We start from the raw sequence: 21,818 nt of genomic DNA, 5'->3' as shown, positions 1-21,818 counted from the left end.
CAAACCACTTCCTAGAACGCCTCAAATCCATTCCCACTTCTCTCCCACCTGAAACCTTTCTTGTCACCATACATGCTACATCCCTTTACACAAACATACCACATACCCATGGTCTCTCTGCCCTTGAGCACTACCTCTCCCAGTGCCCACCCAAAGATCTTCCAAAAACCTCGTTCCTTATCACACTTACCAACTTCATCCTCACCCATAATTACTTCACTTTTGAAGGGGAATGGCCATGGGAACCAGGATGGTTCCATCCTATGCCAACCTCTTCATGGGCCGCATGAAGGAGGCTTTCCTGAAGACCCAACAGCTGCTTCCCCTGGCCTGGTATAGGTTTATAGATGACATCTTTGTGGTCTGGACTAATGGTGAAGAAACACTCCTTAATTTCCACCATAACCTCAACTCCTTTTCGAATCTGAATTTCACCTGGCCCTTCTCCAAAACCCAAGCCACCTTCCTGGATGTTGACCTTCATCTTGTTGAAGCTCACATCCACACCTCTGTCCATATCAAACCCAAAACAAACAACAGTACCTTCACTCTGACAGCTGCCATCCATTCCACATCAAACGCTCCCTTCCCTACAGCCTAGGTATCTGCTCCAGTGACGAATCCCTCAACAATTACACCAATAACCTGACCAGTGCTTTCCTCTCCCACATCTATCCTGCAGAACTTGTCCACAAACAGATCTCCCGAGCAATACATTCCTCCCCGTCCAACAACAATGTTCCTACCCCCAGACCACACAGAAGCATCCCCCTTGTCACCCAATATTATCCTGGCCTTGAATACATCAACAAATTACTCCGCCAGGGATATGACTTTCTCATGTCAACCCCTGAAATGAGATCACCCCTTGACAAAATTCTCCCTACACCACCCAGAGTTCCCTTTCGTCACCCCCCTAACCTCCGTAACATCCTTGTTAAACCTTACAATATTCCCAGACTACCTTCTCTACCCAGCAGTTCCTACCCCTGTAACCGACCCCGCTGCAAAACCTGCCCCATGCATCCCCCCACAACCACCTACTCCAGCCCCACTACTGGTAAAACATACACAATTCAAGGCAGGGCCACATGTGAAACTATACATGTCATTTATCAGCTGACATGCCTGCACTGCACAGTCTTTTACATCAGAATGACGACAACTAAACTGGCTGAGCGCATGAATGGACACAGACGAACTGTCCGCCTACGAGATGTCCAATACCCAGTAGCGGAGCATGCCCTCCAGCATAATTCTAGGGACCTAGGAACCCGCTACACCGTATGTGCCATTTGGCTTCTCCCACCCAACACCAGTCCCTCTGAACTGCAGAGAAGGGAACTTGCACTCCAACACATCCTTTCATCCCGCCATCCCCCTGGACTGAACCTACATTAAACAACCTCACTCCCATTTACTCTTCAGTCTTCTCCTCTTTCCCTTTCCTCATTAGCCATTCACACATCTTTTCATCCTACATAGTTGTGTTTATCTTTATACTATATACCTCTTTACTTCTGTATGCATCCTCTTTGGTTTGAAGCTGGCAAAGTACTTACAGTAGAATATCTTTGGCTTCCCTCTGACAACCATGCCTCCATCCTTGCTATCCTCCCTGTTTTCCTTTCCCTGTTGCTTAATAACCTGGGTTGTGAGTAACTGAGTCCACTTTCCCTTCTTCCCTTTCTTTCCCCTCTCTCCTCCCTGATGAAGGAACATTTGTTCCGAAAGCTAGGAGCGAAAATTTTTGGTTCTGTTTTTTGTGTATCTATCCGCTGTACTGAGCTGAGGTAAGTACTGGCCAGCCCCTCTATCTCTTTGTAGTATTTGTTTCACATCTTTATATGAGATTTTCCATTAATCATTTACAAACTAGTACTGCCCTGATTACAACATGCCTCTCTGAATATTTCAGACTTTTCCATACAAAGCCAATTATCCAGGAAATTGCTTAAGAACTCACCATGCAGATTTTTGGAAGACAGTTATAGTTTCTACCATTATTATAAAATTTGCTATCTATCACAGAACTAAAATAAATATGAGACATAGATTTTGAAGTTGATCCTTTTTTATTATCTCTTTAAGATACACCAATCACTAATGTGCCTGTAATATTTTAAGTAATGGCTGGTTTTCTTTGAGAGAGAAAGAAAAAGAAAGAAGAGAGAGAGAGAGAGAGAGAGAGAGAGAGAGAGAGAGAGAGAGAGAGAGATATGTTACTTTTATATGTCTATTAGCAGTACCAAATGTTTCACCTATTGAAGTTAAGTACTGGCTGGCAATTTTGTTTCATGGTTTATTAGCTTTCTTTATTGAATTTGCATTGACAACAATCTATTTTGTTTTTCAGCTTTACATGCAGAACTTTCCAACCAATTATCTATTCATACACAACATGTAACTTAGTGGTGCAAGTTATAGGTTTCTATCACAGCACTTCAGGCAATGCTAGCGTAATTCATGTTTCCTGAAGCACAAGTCACACACCCTGTTAACTTTCCTATTCTAAGAAAGGTAATTAATGCCTTTTCTTCCTCTCTCTTCACCTTTATGCATCCTCACATTTATTTTTCAAAGCTGGTGCCCTGAAATCTTTTCCAGTTATTTTTTCTACTGTTGCTTTTGTAAATAATATAGTCACCACTTTTTTTATATATAAGAAGGATGACACATCTCTTCAATGTTACAGTACATATTACATTGTGTAAACATTGTCATATATGGAAAGATGAAAAATGGGTACTGGTTTTTCAAACAAAAGCTCAATTCACTTTTTGCCCTCAGTATAGTTACTTACGGTATTTCTAAACACTTTCTAATCTTATGCACTTGGAGCTATAAAATCGAAAAAACAAAAAAGAGGTGGGAAACATGGCTGACAACAAGTACTGCTGGCGCGACACAACAGATGTTGTAATCAGTTTGTCATTTCAGCATGATGTGTGAATAAAATCTATAAAATTTTTGTGTTATTCCACAGAGGAAACAAAATTAATCAATAAAGTGAGTTTCTTCTTGCGTTAAAGAACTTTGGTGTATTACAATGCAGAAAAGGAAAGAAAAAGAAAATATGAAGTATAGAGAAATAAAAATTAAATGGGTTTCATGTTTTTAAGTCAGTAGAAGTTAAAACAAATGGCTCCTAAGCAAATGCTAAAATAGGTCAAGGTTTACCTGTGTTTTTACAAGAAGCCAGAACCAACTTTATTGAGTATAACTAGGGAAAACATCCAGTTCAAACATTGATAATGGCACTTTATATGGCAGCAGCACACTTTACAAAGACCTTCATTAAAAATAATTTAATACTTACCATGCACTCTTCTCAGACAGTAACGCACACCCGTTTTCGTGTTTGTGGCTTTATATGTTGATATGGGGTAGCCCAATAGCTGAGACTTTCGCAAAGTATTTCCAGTCGCAGATTGCAGAGGACAGAGATCATGGTAGTTGTCTATCTCATTGGGCAGATCTACAAACAAGATAAAAAATTTCTTACACTCCATTGTAAATCAATTAAATATCACACACACTGTATATGCATTGGCAGATGAAAATGGGTAACAACCACAGAGTAATTTCCTCAAGAGAAACTGTTCTAGTTTTATGGCCAACACTTACATTTTGTTTGTAGCATGTAGTTTTATTTCCCTTAGCGCTTGTCATCAACAGAGACAAGAGTTTTTTTATCGTGGTACACTTCATGTAATATCGTGTTTAATCTCAGCATGACATTTCATTTAGTACTTACTCTGAGATTTACAAGATAAACCAGAGCAACAAAAACAATTTAACACATATTGCCGTGTTTGTAATCCTCATTTAGGGAGAAATTACAATAAAGAAGAACAGAAGTACAAGTATACTGAACATAAGATAGCCACAAGCATTTTAAAGATTCACCCCCTCCTCCGCCCCCTTGACCAGTTGATAATTACGACCACACCTTCTTTGTGGTATTTCTAAGTTTTTATTAATACTAAATTTTAAAATGTGGTTGTGTGTGTTTTTTCATGGTATCTGTCTGCAACTCAACACCACCTGTATGTTGCAAGTAGCATTCTATGCTTTTCATGTTTTTGTTTATCCATCCTGAACTTCCCATTGTTTAAATTGAAACTATGAACATATATGAAACTGAATACTGTGCAACATTATGTTTACTTGAGTATACAACACAAATGTATGACAAAGGCAGTTCTAAAAGTCTAAAGGTGAAGACAAAATGTTCCAACAATCAAATCTTGGAGATGCCACTGCAACTGTGCATTACATTACAGGGATTACATATTAGTATTAGTATTTATCTTCCCCATTCTCCTCAACACCACCTGTCTTTTCCTCAATACCTACTTTTTGTTTCACAATATGTTGTTAAAGAAAATAAAAATCATCTATTGTGAACCTAAATGAAACTTTCAGTCTATTATTTTCAATGGAGAGAGATTGAGAGATGGAGAAGTAACTTTATGCCTGCCATGGGAAAGTCTGTTGGGCTCCTTACTGCTCTCATGCGTGATTGTCTTGGCAGACAGTATAAAATAACAACCCCAGACTTTATGCAGATGAAGCAGTTAACTATAAGGAAAGAACACTCCAACAAGTATCCAGGCAGATCTTGGTAAGATTTCAAAGTGGCACAAATGAGGGAATTTGCTTTAAATGTCCACAAATGTACGAGTGAGTGCTTTACCAAACACAGAAATGCAGTATCCTATTACTACTACATCAATGAGTTACAACTGGAATCAATGAACTCATAAAATACCTGGATGTAAGAATATATCATTACATGAAAAAGAATGACCACATGCACTGAAGCCATAGCTAAAGCAGATAGCATACTTTCGATACAAAGAAGGGGCGCTTGAATAGTCACAGATCGCCTAGACTCATATGCACATACTACATGGTAAAATTGGAGATACTTGCAGAGTAGGGATGTAAATGTACGTAACTGGATAAATCCAGTACCCATTTATCACATACAAAGTGGAACCCAAAATTTTTGGGACTGGTGCTGCCATCTAGGAATACTAGATCTTTGCACCGCTAGGTGGTGAAAGGTGCATATCTGATGAGTCGGTGTGCAGAGTGGCATTCAGCTGGGAGGACATGTTGCGTGTCCACAGTGATTTCCATAATACTTTGTGTTTGGTGCGTGGCGATTTTATGATGGATCTGCAAGCAGAACAGAATGTGTGTGTGTGTGTGTGTGTGTGTGTGTGTGTGTGTGTGTGTGTGTGTGTGTGTGTGTGTGTGTGTCAAATTCTGTGTAAATCTAGTGAAAAATGCTACGAAGACCCTTGCAATGATTCAACAAGTGTTTGGGGGACAGAGCATGAGCCATATGTGTGTGTTTGAGTGGCATGCTCGGTTCACAGTCAGCCGTACAGACATGGGACATGTCAATGAATGTTGACTGATGAATTGGGCATGCATTGTGTCATTGAAAAATTTGTGCCCAGGATCTTGACTGCCGATCAGAAGGCACAGCATGATGAAGGGCGCACAGACCTTCATCAGACCACATCTGGTGATCCAACCTTCTTGTCACCGGTGATGAGAGCTGGATTTACGGTTATGAACCAGAGACTAAGCAACAATCGACCCAGTGGAAGAGCCCGGGCTCTCCAAGAACCAAAAAAGCAAGAGACGTGAAAAGCAAAGTGAAGAGCATGATAATCGTTTTCTTTGATACCAAGGGAATTGTGCACAAAGAATTTGTCCCACCCAACCAAACAGTGAATTCTGCATATTACTGTGACATTTTGTGACGGCTCCATGAAAACATGTGGCGACGACAGCACAAACTTTAGCGCCATGGGAACTGGTTGCTGCATCACAACGTGCCCTGTCACATATCCTTGCTCACCAGGACCTTTTTGGCAAAAAACAGCATGGCAGTTGTACCCCACCCATCGTACTCGCCAGATCTGGCACCTTGCGACTTCACGCTATTCCCAAAACTGAATCTCAAGTTGAAAGGCGTCGGTTTGGCACTCTAGATAGAATTCAAGAAGCATTGCTGGCGGTGATAAACACCCTCAAAGAGCAGGACTTTCAGAAAACGTTTGACCAGTGGCAGAAGTGCTGGGACAGGTGTGTAGTTGCGGATGGGAACTACTTCGTGGGTGATGGTGACCGTTAGTCCAAAGGTAAGGTTTTCAACAGATGGCAGCACCAGTCCCAAAAATTTTGGATAGCACCTCATATGATAATGAATTATAATTTCCCACACTCTGGTAGATTTTACCACCAATAAATGTATCATCCTCACCACTATTTTATGCTTTTCTGTGTCCCTGTGGACACAGAAACCCATTACATTACAGAAACCCATTTCAGTGTGAACCAGTAATATCCCACTGTGCTAGAGTACAATGTTTTATTTAATATCTGCTTAAAAACCAGATCAGCTGATATTCAACAAACTCTCTATTGTTTTAATAACAAACTCTGAAATATGGCTATGTACCACATTCTGCCTGCACAAGAGATGACTCTACTCTTTGGATTGTAGTAGATCCTTGGAGAGCTAAATTTAAAGCAAAAAGCAGACAGATGACACACACTGTTATGGTAAGTGGTCCCTAACAGATGTGAACAAATACTGAACAGAACTCTGCAACTCATTGCTGTCTGCCATTAATGCCACATTTATTTTACTCTCCTACTGTGACAAATGTGTTAAAAGCACTAGATTGTAATTTTCCTCAAGGATGTAATAAAATGCTGAAAAGGTATTTAAACAAGTTTCACTTTATGAACAGTGCATTACCAAGAGTGAACATATGTGCAAGGTTTCTGTAAGACCTTAGGATGTTTTCTGATGAATCTGCATCAAAGTCTTAGGATACATCAGGAGTTTCCAGAATGAGATTTTCACTCTGCAGCGGAGTGTGCGCTGATATGAACGAGATACTGGCAGAAGTAAAGCTGTGAGTACCAGGTGTGAGTCGTGCTTCGGTAGCTCAGATGGTAGAGCACTTGCCCGCGAAAGGCAAAGGTCCCGAGTTCGAATTTCGGTCGGGCACACAGTTTTAATCCACCAGGAAGTTTCACATCAAGAGTTGTTTTTACCTATGACTGTAGTTATCTGCTGTGCGGCTACGCATCGTCGAGCCAAATGATAACAATTACATTAGATCAGTTTCCAAAGCTTCTATCCAAAGCCCTAAATATGACCAGCAATTTACAGGCAACAGGTGGAGATCTGCAGCTGCTCCTAAATGACAAGATCATTGAGCACCATTAATTACTGTCTTACAATTCACGGCAGGGCTACTGAATTTTCAGTGACATACACAATGGAGTATAACCAAGAGTATTCAAGACAATGAAGGGAATCTGTATTTTCTCTGAATACATAATAAATCAGTGGAACTTTAATGAGACCTCCCCTCTTACGAAACAATGTAATTTCAAGGAGCTTGCATATTAGTTAACTTCACATTTACTTACTTCAGGTGATTATTTCCTTTAGGTGTAGGAGCAGTAGAGCAAGTAACAACAGATAATTATTTATCTACTCTAATAGCCACATCTGAATTAAAATTGAAGGTAATGTTATAAGCAAATTTAGAAAACTGCTTATTCTGTGGATATCTCGCTATTGACTTTCTTTTTCCCCGCTCATATAATCAGCAAACCTAATGATCACATTCCCTCCCCAAACCACCAACTAACTTCCCTTTCACTTCTCCCAAATCCATGTCACTACATGGTGTCCACAAAGTCTGAGTACATAGGGAATTTTGCTGCCACTATTAAAGACTGGTTGAATGACAGTTTTCCTCACTGGATTGAGAGAAGACATGTGGAGTGGTCCCATCATTTGCCAGACCTTTCTACCCTGGATTTATTTTTCTGGGGTGTGCCGAAAGAGAAAGTTTACTAGATGAAGATAGCAAATTTAAACCACCAGACAGAACGCATTACCAGTTAAGTGTGCTAAAATCGATGGAATTCAGACCTATTCCATTGAGCTCACCTTAATCTTGCAAGGCACATCAAATAATGCATTGAAAAGCATGGAGATCATGTTGAAAACTTTTATTAACATTAAAGTGACTAAATGTGCTTTATTATTACATATTAGAATTCCCTTTGTACCCGAAATTTTTTGGACACCCTTATGTACGCTACCCTGCAAAACATAAGAATGAGATGGATAAAGTAACATAACACATGAAAAATTTGGTGACAATGAATAAAAGTGCAGGATCAAACTGCCAGAAGTCTCCCAGCCATGCACAGAAAGATGGATGAAACATGGTGTGAGATCAGTGTGACTCATAGTGCCCAATGAGAGTGGCTCCACAACATGAGGCAGTTGAAGGAATGGCAAAAGACAGTGTGCATCGATCAGTGAGCAATTAACAGTGCACTGCAGTGTTGTTGTTCATTATAGACTGGCCAGGTCACAACATTTGGACCATTTCACATACGGAAAGAATCACTGGGAAACTGGAAGAGGGATGATTGTGATGATTATAGCACAGGAGTTTATTATTTTTCACAGCATTGTTTCAAACAATTGAAATATCAGCTAGGAATATCAACAATGTAGAAAAAGATAGGATTGCTACTTACCATAAAGACACAATAAGTTGCAGACAGGCACAGCTAAAAGACACTTACATAAAGCTTTCGGCTACAGGCTTCATTAGCAACAGAGAAACACACAATATTCACACACACAAGGAAGCGCACCTGACACACTCATGATCACTAACTCCAGAATGTAACTTTCACTTGGGATGCAAGCAGCAATCTAGAGGGAGAAAGGAAGGGGTAGTAATGTATGGTTGGTGGAAGAGATGAATACATTCTGGTAGAGTGCGCAGTGACTACAATGCCATCAGGTGCAGTGACAGGAGGTTGTGGGGCAGGGGAGTGGGAAAAAAGGGGAGGAGAGGGCAGAAGGAAAGAAGTGGGCAAAGATGGGCAGGTTCATTAACAGAGGGTGGCAACAAAGAGGGTGGGAGACGAGAATGCAGATGAGATGATAGGAACACTCAAAATCATGGTCATCAGCACCCTGGTGAAAAGTCTGCATGCCAATCTCTTGCATGAGCATGTGGGAGGGGGGGATGCCAATCTCATGTGCATGGTGGAGAGGGGAAAGCTTTTCTTTATTCATGGGAGGAGGCAGTTGCTTGGGTTGAGGGATGGCTTAGTAGGCTTCTCATGGTGAGCAGTGGTACGTGGCTTAGGTGGTAAGCCCATTGCGAACAGCTTCCGCTTCAAGTGTAGAGTTTCTCCCACAGGTACACCAACAAGTGTGTGCGCTCACAATTGAATCTGTGGTCTGAGTTTGTGTGGAGGCATCACACTTGGCAGCTGGCACCTTAAGGGCTAATGCAAAAGAAGTAGCAAAAACCAGAGGTCACATAGCTTTGAAAGCTTTTTAGCTTCATAATTGGGTATGCATCTCTTGACTTCCAAGTCCTGAAATTTCCTTTCCTCATTGTAAACCTCACACTTTTTGCCCCACACTGGGGGATCCATGCAGCAGTTTACACATTTTGAAGGAAGGGCACAAGAATTGCCTGATTTGTGAACTGAGCCTCCACAACTGCTACACACATCCCTCCCATTACATCCCAAAGAGGTATGGCCAAATCTTTGACATATGAAGCATCACATTGGTTTAGGAATAAACGGGCAAACCTTAAAATGGATATAGTCTGCAAGGGTACGTTCAGGTAATTCTGGAGTACTGTAGTGTTTCGAGAATTTCTGTGTAAATTCTAGAACAACTCAGCCGTCTACTATCTCGAACACATGATATTTTAGAAGTGAGTATAGGATGATAAAATCATACCTACTGTGCGCCACATGTTTGTGTGTGCAGGTTTGAAATTCAGTCACGAGAAGAACGTAGACGTGGCGGCCGAGCAGCAACGACAAGTACTTGTCGGGTGATCCATGGCAGTTTTAGTGAAACTGTACGGAAGAACCATGGAGCTTCTATGTTATTCTGTACTAATTGTGTCAGTGACCATTGTTATAATAATGAAAACAGTTGAGAAGGTACTCTTGATAAAAACTCTTGTCTTAGCCTTGTTGAAGGGAAGAAGTGCTTCTGATTTATGTTGAGAATGGACATGGTGTTTAAGGCAACTTTCTTGTATATGTAATTTAGTGTGTTTCTGACATTTGGAGACACGAGGGACTTACTAAACAATATGTATTTATGTGAAGAGTGGGTTTCGTGACATGTCTGAAGTTTAAATACACGTTGATAATTGAAGCAAATGAAAATTAGTATGTCTACTTATATTTATAAGTAGAAAGAGTCTTAAGAAATTGCTCTACCTAGCAGCATACTTCAGAGAAGAAGAGAAAGAGTTTGCAGCAGCAGGCTAGCCAGCAAAGAAGGTCGGCCGAGAATCTCAAGTAAGTCATCACGTACAAGAAGTGGAAGTCTGTGTATCTACTTCACACTTAAATTGTCGTCCAAAGTGTTAGAGTACTAAACATTAGAAGAAATGTTGCACATTTGTTCAATTTGACTCTCCTCATATAGTTCTGCACTTCTGTGATGCACATATTTTTTCATTCTTCATGTAACCCCATGGGGTCCACTTCCATTATATTGGAGCAGGTAACCACACCCCTATTAAAGTTAAGGGTGTTGTGAAACTCAGCCTCAACTGGGTAGTCACCTAAGGCCAAACATCCCAGAAGATTAAGTACTTGGTTTGAATTAGGAGTTTCAACTGGAAGTGTTCCATTATGAAGTCCTTTGACACTTTTTAGGGACCCAGCAATACCTGTCAATGCCTTGCGAATTTAGAAAGGGGAGACCTTCTCAAAGGTTCTCCCTGTTTGTTTGGTTACAATGAAAGTGTTATGGCACACTAATGTCCTGTTACTGTGATTCTGACACTTCTTTCCGTGCGGACCGACCGACCGAGCTCTCTTTGGTGAGTGGGAGTTGGTATTACCTGATGGTACAACCTGGAGGTGGAAAATGTTGGATGGAGGGTGTGCGGACTGTATGTTACCTAGAGCGAGGTTGGGATTATTGCAAGAGTGGAAAACTGCTCCTATCTGAGCAGTTCAGAAAAGCTGGTGGTGGAAGGGAGGATCCAGATGGCTTGGGTAGTAAAGCAACCATTGAAATGAAGCATGTTATGTTCAGATATATGTTGTGTCACAGGGTGGTCTACTTTGTTCTTGCTCACAGTTTGGCAGTAGCCATTCAAACTGGTGGACAGGTGGTTGGTAGTAATAACAATAAAAAAAAAGCTGCCTGAATTGGCAATCATGTGTGCAAGAGGTGTGCTTGCTTGTGTGAATGAATGGTGTGTGTTTCTCTTTTGCTGATGAAGGTTGTGGCCAAAAGCTTTAGTTACGTGTTTTTTTATTATTATTTGTGCCTGTATGCAGCTTAACACTCTTCTTTACAGTAAACAGCAATCTATCTTTTCATACATTGTTCACAGTCTTGTTTAATGTGCATTGGGGAATGTTCCAAACCACAGGCAGTGCTGCCCTGAGGCAAAAACAGCCAGGGTCACTGGGCAATGATGCCAAGAGCATACAGATGGGGTCAATAAGGAGTAGGTTTGAGTGCTTTTCCCAGATAGGAGCAGATTTAGTCTGAGTAGTGGTTCTGAACATACTACCCCCAAATGGTGGGAGATGGGAACATGTAATGTATCAAGGAACATTGCCAAACATGGTCTTTTACTCGTCGAAGTGTTATGGTGTGATGAGGTCTAATGTTGCGTGGGCATGCTGACCTCAAAATTTTTTAACACGGTACATTCACCAATCAACATTATCATCACCCTGTACTTCTTCCCCATTAAGGTCTTTTCATGGATGACTTAAATTTTGTGGATTATAATGCATTATCACATCGAACAACCAATGTGGATGAGTTCTTGATATGAGGATATTCGGCAACTGGACTAGCCTGCCCATTCCTCCGACTTAAATTTAAAAAAAAAGGAGGAAGGGGGGGGGGGGGGGCATTCCATCAAGAAAAGGCATACTGTCAAAGTTTGAGTGCAATGAGTACAAAGTGGTGGGAGAGCACCCCTTAACAAATGGCGATGGCTAAAAGACAGTACCCAATACACAACCTAGCTAAAATGATCTCCTAACCACAAGAGGGCTGAGAGGAGGTTATCCAAGCCACTGGAAGAGGCTTAATAACCTATAGCTTGTTCCCATGAAGGGAGGAGCAGTGGTGATGCCGAAGTGAAACCACCTGCTGACAGATGGCAACGCAGAGATCATCAGAGGGAATGTAAAAATTAGCGAGCTGAGGTAAGAGGTCTGCAGCCCTGGCAGCTGTGTCAGTCTTATTTCCTGTCAGACTGAAGTGACAGGAACCCACATTGCAGCGTGTCAACAGCACCAACAACCATCCAGCAATTGTCAAATGTGCTGGTGGAGCAATGGAATACCCAACCACAAGAACTTCTTACCAATCCTATGGCCAGCATGGGAGCGCGATGCAGAGCATGTATTTCCGTCCGTGGTGATCACAAACCCTATGAAGAACCAAGTCCCACTTTTTGTAAAAGTTCAATAGAGCATCACAAACTGCAGTAAATTAAGTATAGTTATTGTCTTTGAATAAAAGTGTCATTTCTGCTTGTCTCATTGGTAATTTCTTTCGATTACCTTCTTTATTGTACCATAGCACTCCTTTCTACATATCACTCAAGTTTCATCGAGCTATGTTACTTAACAGTGACACATTATGCAGAAGTTATTCTTGTCGTTAAGTTTGGCACACCAGTATTTACTGGCCGCCAACAGCTGTGACTGTGGACAATACATCAGAGCAATGAGCAATGTTTATGATATAATTGGTAAACAATGTGGCAAATTTCAAAAATAGGAGATCAATCAAACAAGAGCAAAAAGACAAACTGGTTAGTAAAGGAAGTACTAAATGAGAAACTACTACAAAATTTTTTATTTCTGTTAAAAAAAAAGAAAAGTATTAAGAAGTAAAAATAGTATATTCTACTATAAGTTGGGAAACAAAACTAACAATTCAAATTATCTGATAAGCATGGCTTTGCTACCTTTGAAATCAAAATCAAATAGATAAAACTTCAAAATTCTGAACATCAGGAAAGATTTTAATACACTAAAAGTTAACTGGAGCCAACAGCCAACATGTGGTACACAACATGCCAAATACATGAGAAATAAGTTTAAAATAAGAGGTATTTATTTAAATTGATAACAAAGAATGGGGTGTCCAAATAATGGAACCAAAAAAACACAATATATTAGTAAAAGTATTTTTCTTAATTACAAAGGACAGGCATGACAGAATCAAGATACAACAAGGAAGCCTCTCTATAATTCTTTGCACAGAATACTCAGTGCCTTCCAACCTTTTTCAAATGTTGAAGTTGGCAAAGATAGAACAAAGGACAGAAACCTGTCCAAAACACAGTAAGACATTGAATTACATTTAAAATCTTGAAATATGAGATTGCTTGCAAGCAGAATCTTAAGGGCATATAAAAGAAACAAAATCACTGAAAGAGATGATATATGGTAAAGAAATGGGATGCATGAGGGGTAGGGGGATAGAAGCAGGACAAGACAAGATGTGGTACCAAAAGTATTTAGATAAAAGTGACAGTTGATGGACAAACAAAAAGGTGTGTATGTTCACAAAGAGTGGCTGAATTAATCAGTGGAGCATGATGAGTAAATGAATGACACGGGAAAATTTACAACTTACAACTGCCTTGCTATAAAACTTATTTCAAATAGTTCAAAAATACACTATTGCTTAAATAAACAGCAGTTTTAATAAAAAGCAGTTCAGATCACAATACTTTTTTATTTTTAATTCTGTTAAGCAGGTTTGGTCTATAAAACCATCCTCAGGCCATGTTTCCAGATGATGTGAGGGGCTGATGCATGGGACTGCTGTGCAGTAGCGACTGGTACAAGCCACATACTGTAGACTCATGACATCACCAGTCGGTACTACACAGCAGATTTGTGCATTGGCTCCTCGTGTCATGTTGAACTGTGGTCTGAGGATGGTCTTATAGACTGAATCCAGTTAACGGAATAAAAAATAATAAAAAAATATCTATTAAAACCTGGACTGCTTTTCATTAAAATTTAATTATGTTTACAGTTGCTCCACAAAGAAGTAAAAAATTATTCTACAGCACTTATTCACTTTCAAATTGGACTTTTTTGATAGTTCCTCAAAATATGTAATCTGTTAACAATATACCATTCAATATATCATTACAAGTAGATGGCTATGGACACAACGGTGGCCCCACCCTCTCTATCACTCTTCTTAACAATACAGGAAATGTATAAGGAACATTGCAACATTCTTCTTAACAACACAGGTACTGCAAATCATACTTATTAACAACATCCCTTATTTTTACCTTCATTCATGCCAAATGCAAATGGAGATGTGTATAGCATGTGTGAAATGACATGAGATTAACAGCATGATGTGCATGTTCCACATGTACAGTGCAGAACCTGCACATATTGAGACATGTACGACAAGTGCGCCCTTCAAATGGAGTGACACGCACATTCCGGATACTAATTACACACCTACATCTTTGCCAAACTGGCAATGTGCAGTTTATGAAAGGATATTTTGTACAGCAAAGCTCTCTGCATTGCATCGTTCAAAAACAATGCCATAAATTCAAGCCCACCTTCACCAGCAATACATTTAAGCAAATTAAATGTATCAAATCACCACACTGTTTCAGTTTATTGGTACTTTCAGAATAATAGTGACCACCTTCCTCATTTGTTTAGCCTGTTGTGCAATCAGTTCATTCATGCTGAAAGAATGAACATTGACATTCATTGGAGCTTCTTGACTGTTTCTAGCATACAGTGAAAATTTGATGTCCACATTCATGTAGTATGATACCTCTAATTACATCCATACCCAAGTAATCACAGTGAATCTTGCATACTTCTTATCTAGGATCCTTTCTATCAGTAGCACAGAGAAAATAAACTTGTGGAAACTCCCACTTTTCAAATGTTTGTAATAGATCATACAGATACAACAGCATATTATGCAGCCCACAGACAACCTTTTTTCACTATATATTTAAAATTTCTTTGCTTCTTGATCATGTGATTTTATAGTATACCTTACTATTTCACGACTCCAACAATGAATGGGCTATTGATTTTGGGATCTGAAGACATTGTCAAGGCAGAAGATATAATCCCAGTGTCTAATGGCTCATCAGTCATTGAACTGTGAATTGTTCTTGACAAAAGACGAAAATAACAAAACAAAATAGCAAAACTACACAGATATAAATAACTGAAAAATATAATGTACTAATGAAAAAAGATAAATAGCTTAAATGGTGACAAACAAAACAATACTCAATGACAATGGCCAATAGTACGGTAATATTTTTCACATGGCCAATACTACTACTGTCCATATGGGAAGACTGCTTTCCCACTCCCCATCTCACATATCTCACATCGCTAATGTGGTTAATAAACTGTGCCACAACCATACCACTTTACCAGGTATAGGCAAGAGTCATCTCACCATCTCGTCATGACCCAATCTGCGTAGCCCACTTGAACCCGTGAAGTTAGAAAAATGTGCGTTGCACCACTCGTGCTATGGGCATCTCAATTTGTGCCTGGCCTTAGTATGTATATATAACACTTCTACTTATTTACGTAAGTGCTCCCTAACGTCATAGTTTAGAAACAATGTTATGGGAAGACTGTAGAAACAATAAGTTTGTGAACTCCTTTTCACATGAAGAAACTGGGTAAATAATTGTAAAACTGAAAAACATCTAAAGAACCAGATAGGATCCCTGCCGAAGTAATACAAGCTTTAAATGACAATTTGATATCTACTTGTGTGAAATGTAGAAGTGGTTCTTGAAAGGAAGGGCCCTTGTATCATGGAAGAATGCTGAGGTGGTGATTACCAATAAAAGGCAAGACAAGAGGGACCAATTATACCAACACCCTACAGACCAATCTGTCTTCTGAATGTTCTGGTAAGTTATTGGAAAATCAATAACACAAAAGATTGCAAGATCACAGACTGCTACATGGGATGCACTCTCAACAGTACATGTATAGAAGCAGCAAGTCAACTGAAGACCCAATTAATAAGGCAGTGTCGCTAGCAACAGACAATCATTCTATGTACGCTCTAATAGTGATGACTGATACAACTGGTGCTTTTGATAACCTTTGGTGACTGTCTTTCTCTGGGAGCTGGAGTGCCCTAATGTGCTGTACAACAACCTTAGAGCCTACCACCTCAGGAGATGTGCACCTCTGATATGCCCAGGACAGGAATTGATGAAGAACATAACAAAACGCTTTCCACAGGTATTAGTGTGAAGCCCAGAGTTTTGGGTGCAAAATTGGAGCCCATATAACAGAAGTTTTACATGACAGTGGTAATGTAAGCAGGCTGGTAACATTTGCATATGACTTCTTGTTCATCGTAAGTGCCGAATCCAGAAATACTGTAGAAAACAAATGTAATGCAGCACTCCATGACCTTGAAGGATAGTACTTGGATGATGGTGTTGAAGTGTCAAACCATCACACACACCTCCCAAAACTTTGTATCTCATGCTGAAAGGGAATCTAGCAAGAAATCCTAAAATACAATTAACTGATGTAACGATTAGAAAAAGAGTAGTAACGAGACATTTAGGGGTATTCCTGTACAAATGATGTTATTTTGCACATCATATAGAGAAGGCAGGCAGAAAAAGCACACACCTGGTGCACAAAATCATAGCTACTGCACATGGGCTATTTCAGCTTTCCTTGAAATCAATCAGAGTAACCACCAGTATATACTAGCATCAGTTGCAGGATATGTTGCGAGCATTTGAGCTCATCGATTGCACCTTGTGATGCCAGCTGCATCAGTCAGAAGATTTCAACGAGGAATATTACGAAGATTAATCGGTGCCTATCTCATTACCTCAAATGATGCACTGGTAGCAATTCTAGAAATATGCCCACTGGACTTACAAATCATAAAAATGAGAACATTTAAATTTCTCCATGACATCACGGAGAGGCTAAAAGTGAGATATATTCAGCCATCTTGCAGAGTTAGACATTACCTGACAGGTCATGACCCATATGCTACGTATCTGCACAAAATCAAAAGACAGCTTAATTATAGTTGCACCTGTGGCAGTATGGGCACTCCAGAACACACACTGTGGGACTGTGTGCTCTTCGACGACAAAGCAACTAATGGTTCTCAGGCATTAAGGATGCTGGATCCCAAAGCAGCACTGAGGAACGAGTCAATCTGATGCACCTTGGATGATATTGCAGCTGCAGTTTTCAGGAAGGCCAAGAAAAACTTCAAGAAGCACTCAACAGCACAACAACATGCAGCCATCCCAGCTATTATGGATTACTTTACATATGGAGAGAAGGCAAACGAGGTCCGTGACCACTGAATGAAACAGTTTTCGAAGAATTTGTATTGCAATGGCGCAAGTGATCATGAAAGTGGTATTCTAAGATGTTACAGTGGAAATGCTGCTGACATGCTGCACTATGCACAAGGAATCCCGCAGACAATGGCTGTTGACCGAGGTAGTACGAGACAGATCCAGCAGTAGAAACAAATGTCAACAGTTTAGGTGACCCTAATAAATGAACTGAATCTTTCGCACTAACGTTAGTATTAGTAGCTGGGTAACTGATTATGGTGTTTCTGTTGTAGCTGTGAAATAGTAGAAACTAGTTGTTGTACTAGTAGTAGCAGCAGCACGAGTGGTAACTTCTTTTTTTTAAATTAGCATTTCTGGGCCAAAATGTATATAAGTACTAGGAATAAATAATTAATACATACAATTATTAACATCGGCAAAAATTTTGACTGGATGGCCTATGCTAGACTCCTTGATAATGGGCTGCAATTGTAAAAATCTGGAAAATTTGTACATATTCATGTACAACAGTGAATGGCATTAATGACATATTCCACACTGTTTTACGGTGTGAAGCATTTGAGTTTTTTGGAAAAAAATAATCTTTACAATAAAAGGATTACAGAAGCTGAAACTGCAGCCCATGTAAGTCAGCATACCCCATAACTTTTTTACCTTGCGAATAAATAACCCTACATTTTTATCACACAAAAGGCTTGCTAATCTGTTTCATCCACATATATAGGTCAAAAGTAGTGCCAACCGCAAAATATTTCTCATGCAACACAACATCAAACGAAACAATGCTGATATCATGCAATATGTAATATGTTAATGTAGGCATTTGAATACTGGAACTCCAAAAGGCTCAGGGTTATATACAAATGAAATTCCACAATGGCACATTTGTCATCATTTGTTATTAATGCAGTAAACATAATGAATATGATGTTGATTAATAATAATAATATTAATTGGTATACCAAGTAATGACAGTTATATGCAGAGCACTAGAGGCACACACAACTAGACACAAAATTATAGTACCGCATACAATTATATGGAATGTTACCTGGATACTGGTCTGGATCAGGCTGAGAAAGTACAAGAGCATTTCTATGCAGGGCTTCTAGACGCAGTTCTTCTGCTATATAAAATCCACTACCAGCCTTGCTTTGTGGAACAGGGTGCAAATGGGTTGGAGTCCCTGGATACATATGAAAACTAGGCAGAACCACTGAAGAAACTGAAGTGTTTGAATTCAAACTCAGACCACTGCTGTTTAAGCTGCTGTTTTCCCCACCCGATGCAGGATAAAAATATGTTGTTCCTCCAACATTTTCCTGCAATGGCAATAGAATGATATTCCATAAAGCTCTTATTTCAAAACTGTAAGTGATCAGTTAAGAACCACACACAAAAAAACTACTCACTATGCAAAACACAAAACAGTACTACACTAAGTGGCAAAGGGAACTTACTAACTTGCACCAAGTGTGTCGACATGACACAGTAGAAAGGGATTACGTTTATTGTGAACAATAACAGTAACAAACAGCTTCCATAAGTACTGTAACATCTCACATCTAAACCATATATTTATTGGACTATAATGAGAAGTTATGCCCTGTTCAAAAAATAAGCAACAAGAGCTGTCACAGACAAACGTCATCTCACATAGATTAACATTCTGGTTTAGGCATTTATTCAGTCAGTATAGTAAGTATTGATGCATGCATAGAAGGCATCTGTATCAAGCCTCTGTGACAATGTAGTGTCAGTGTGCTGGACATCTGTTCAGTTGAGACTAAGAGCTACTTCCAAAATATAAAGTACTGAAAATCAAAGTGTTAAGTCCAGTGATTCCAACATAAAGCGACCACAACAATGTACACATGCAGATGGTCAGGTGTGGCTGCATATTAATGTCAAGCAACATTATGGCTGCTGAGAGAGGTTAACTCAATTTGAGAATTTTCTCCACAAGTCACCAACAGCATCATTAACTGTCTCTCATCCAGGGGCACTGACTTACAAAAAATATTGGGGGTGGGGGGCATACTGGGGGTAACGCCCTGGGAAATTTTCTAAATTTTAGATGAAAAATAGTGAGTTCTAAAGATTTTTAAGCATTTTAGAGTCATATGATCAACATTAGAACCCCGAAAATTGGCTCTCGATATCTTGACACTCCAGGAAACTTGACAAGCCTCACACATTTTTTGGCTTTGAAAAAAGAAACAAGAAATAAACACACATGGTATTTTCATAAAAAGCTAATTTAATTTACAGTAATAATCATGCTTATAGACTATTATAGAACAGTGAATATATAGCTCTGAAAAGGCTTAAATTATATTTAAATAAATCCTAAACTAGCATTAAAAGAATAAAACATTGCTGTCACACGGTAACAGCACTTTGATTAATAAGTGAAATAGCTAATTTAAGCTTACTCTGAATAAGGCTCAGGGTTTATTAAATAAAAACAATATCTCAAAGTTAATGCTTCAATATAGTTAATAAAGTTAATACAGTATGCCTAATACTTTCAATCAAAAGTATGTAAATAGCGGGTTTCAATTGGTTTTTACACCCTAAAAATACTTAGGAATTTGAAAATAACTAATACAGTAATATAGTAATACAAGTACTACACTAGTACTAATATTTCGAACCCGAAATTTTAACATTATGTTTGTATTTAATTTTCTATTTCATAAAGATTTTTAATACTCTTCTAAATGCTGTTATTAGGGCTAGTGTGTCTTTAGAAAGGTGCAAATGTCGACTGCCTGACTGGATTACTGCATATGAAGTCATTGATGACTGGTCAGATATCCAATTCATCCAAAACATCTTGGTGGGCATGAAGATCAGCCAAGTTATTCTATCACTTCTATACCATTGTTGATCGGAGATATGAACTCAGTCTGCTGTTGCTGTCATGATTGGAACTACTTGGAGAAGCTTAATGCACTTTACTACTTCACATAACATTTCCCCAACTGCAGGCTCTTGTGTTATGTACTTCCTTACATTAGGCATGGTTTTTTTTAGATCATTTTTGAAAAACTCAGTTGATTTTCCCAAGTTTACTAAAAGCAAGCACTCTTCTTCAACTGCAATGACCTCTCTGAGTCCAGTTGAAGCAAACCTCTCAGTAATGCAAGACTGCACCTTTTTACAAACTTCAATGTAAATAGCTTTGTAGTTTTTAGCTTTGTATTATCTCTTTGGGGTTTTTTAAGTGTGCAGTGAGCTGGCTTCATTGTTTTCATACTTCTTTGGTATACTTTGATTCCGAGGAAGCGAAGGATCATCAACTTGTAAAGGTTTTTCTTCTAAACGCAATTCCCAAAAGTCTTCAAAACTATCATGCCTTCCATTCAATATACAAATCAAGCCCACATATATTTTTTCCAGATCAGCAACACTTAGATGAGGGCATTGAATACTTTCATTGACATTTTCTACTGGGTTCATTGCATGGCAGTAAAGACATAAAATGAATCGTCTTGAATTGTAACACTGACTCAAGGTAGCCAGCCTGAACATTTGTAACCTGCCTCTGTTTTGTCCTCTGCAGAAAATCTCAAGAGCTAAGCCACACTTCGGTTAGTAATAGACTTAAGTTTCAGAACACCTTTTTTATGGGTAAACGTATTTTCATGAGTATGGAATTTTTCCAATGCCTTTTTCCATTTAGAAAACCCTATGGAAGTAAATGCATCTTCTTTTTTTGAAGAAAATTGTAATAGATTTTTAGCATCTGCCTCTTTGTAGGTTTTGCAAAAAACTTTTTCGGTAGGTGCTTCATATTCTATCAACTAAGACTTCTGAAATAATCTTCCCTTACTGGATTGTCCAGGTTTCAGCTGCGAACGGTTCTCACCCAAAGATGACGAAACAACTGATGACACAATAATTGTTGGAGATTGACTTGCAGTATCATCAACTCCCAAGCACGGCTTTTTGGTAACCAATTTATCCATTGCAAACTTAATTCACAATACACAGAGATTAAGGTAAACGAATAAAATATAGTCATATAAAATAGTCCACAAGTCACTAAAGTTGGAAGACTAAACATGTCTGCAACATGCACTGAACGAAACTATCCACACCGAATGACTGCGACAGCAGGGTGGGCCTTATATAGCTGTGGCGTCGCAATGTCTCAAAGCGTCAGGGCGATGCGAGGCGGAGGGTTCCAAGTGCTTCTGCTCCAATCCTTTTGCTGTTGCTGCAGCTGCAGCACTGGCCTGCTGGCACCAGACTTTACCCGAAGGTTTGCGCACATGAACAAATTCTAAGTGTGCCCGCAGCACCGTAACACTATCATGATTCACACCACCT

The 21,818-nt window shown here is 39.3% G+C and overlaps 1 protein-coding gene across 2 annotated transcripts in view; it reads right to left on the bottom strand.

Moving 5' to 3' along the window:
* LOC126267383 (PAN2-PAN3 deadenylation complex subunit PAN3) overlaps positions 1-21,818 on the bottom strand; it is a 123,821-nt gene that overhangs the window by 80,453 nt on the left and 21,550 nt on the right. For both annotated transcript variants that reach the window (XM_049972568.1, XM_049972569.1), the window contains exons 5-6: positions 18,532-18,802; positions 3,320-3,478 (exon numbers count right to left, since the gene is read on the bottom strand). In XM_049972568.1, coding sequence (XP_049828525.1) covers positions 3,320-3,478; positions 18,532-18,802 — 430 coding nt within the window. The remainder of the gene's footprint in view (positions 1-3,319; positions 3,479-18,531; positions 18,803-21,818) is intronic.

The sequence above is a fragment of the Schistocerca gregaria genome, chromosome 4, assembly GCF_023897955.1.
Source record: "Schistocerca gregaria isolate iqSchGreg1 chromosome 4, iqSchGreg1.2, whole genome shotgun sequence".
In the NCBI taxonomy this organism is placed as follows: Eukaryota; Metazoa; Arthropoda; class Insecta; order Orthoptera; family Acrididae; genus Schistocerca; species Schistocerca gregaria.
The sequence above is the reverse complement of the archived record's forward strand: the minus strand, read 5'-3'. Positions and strand labels throughout refer to the sequence as shown.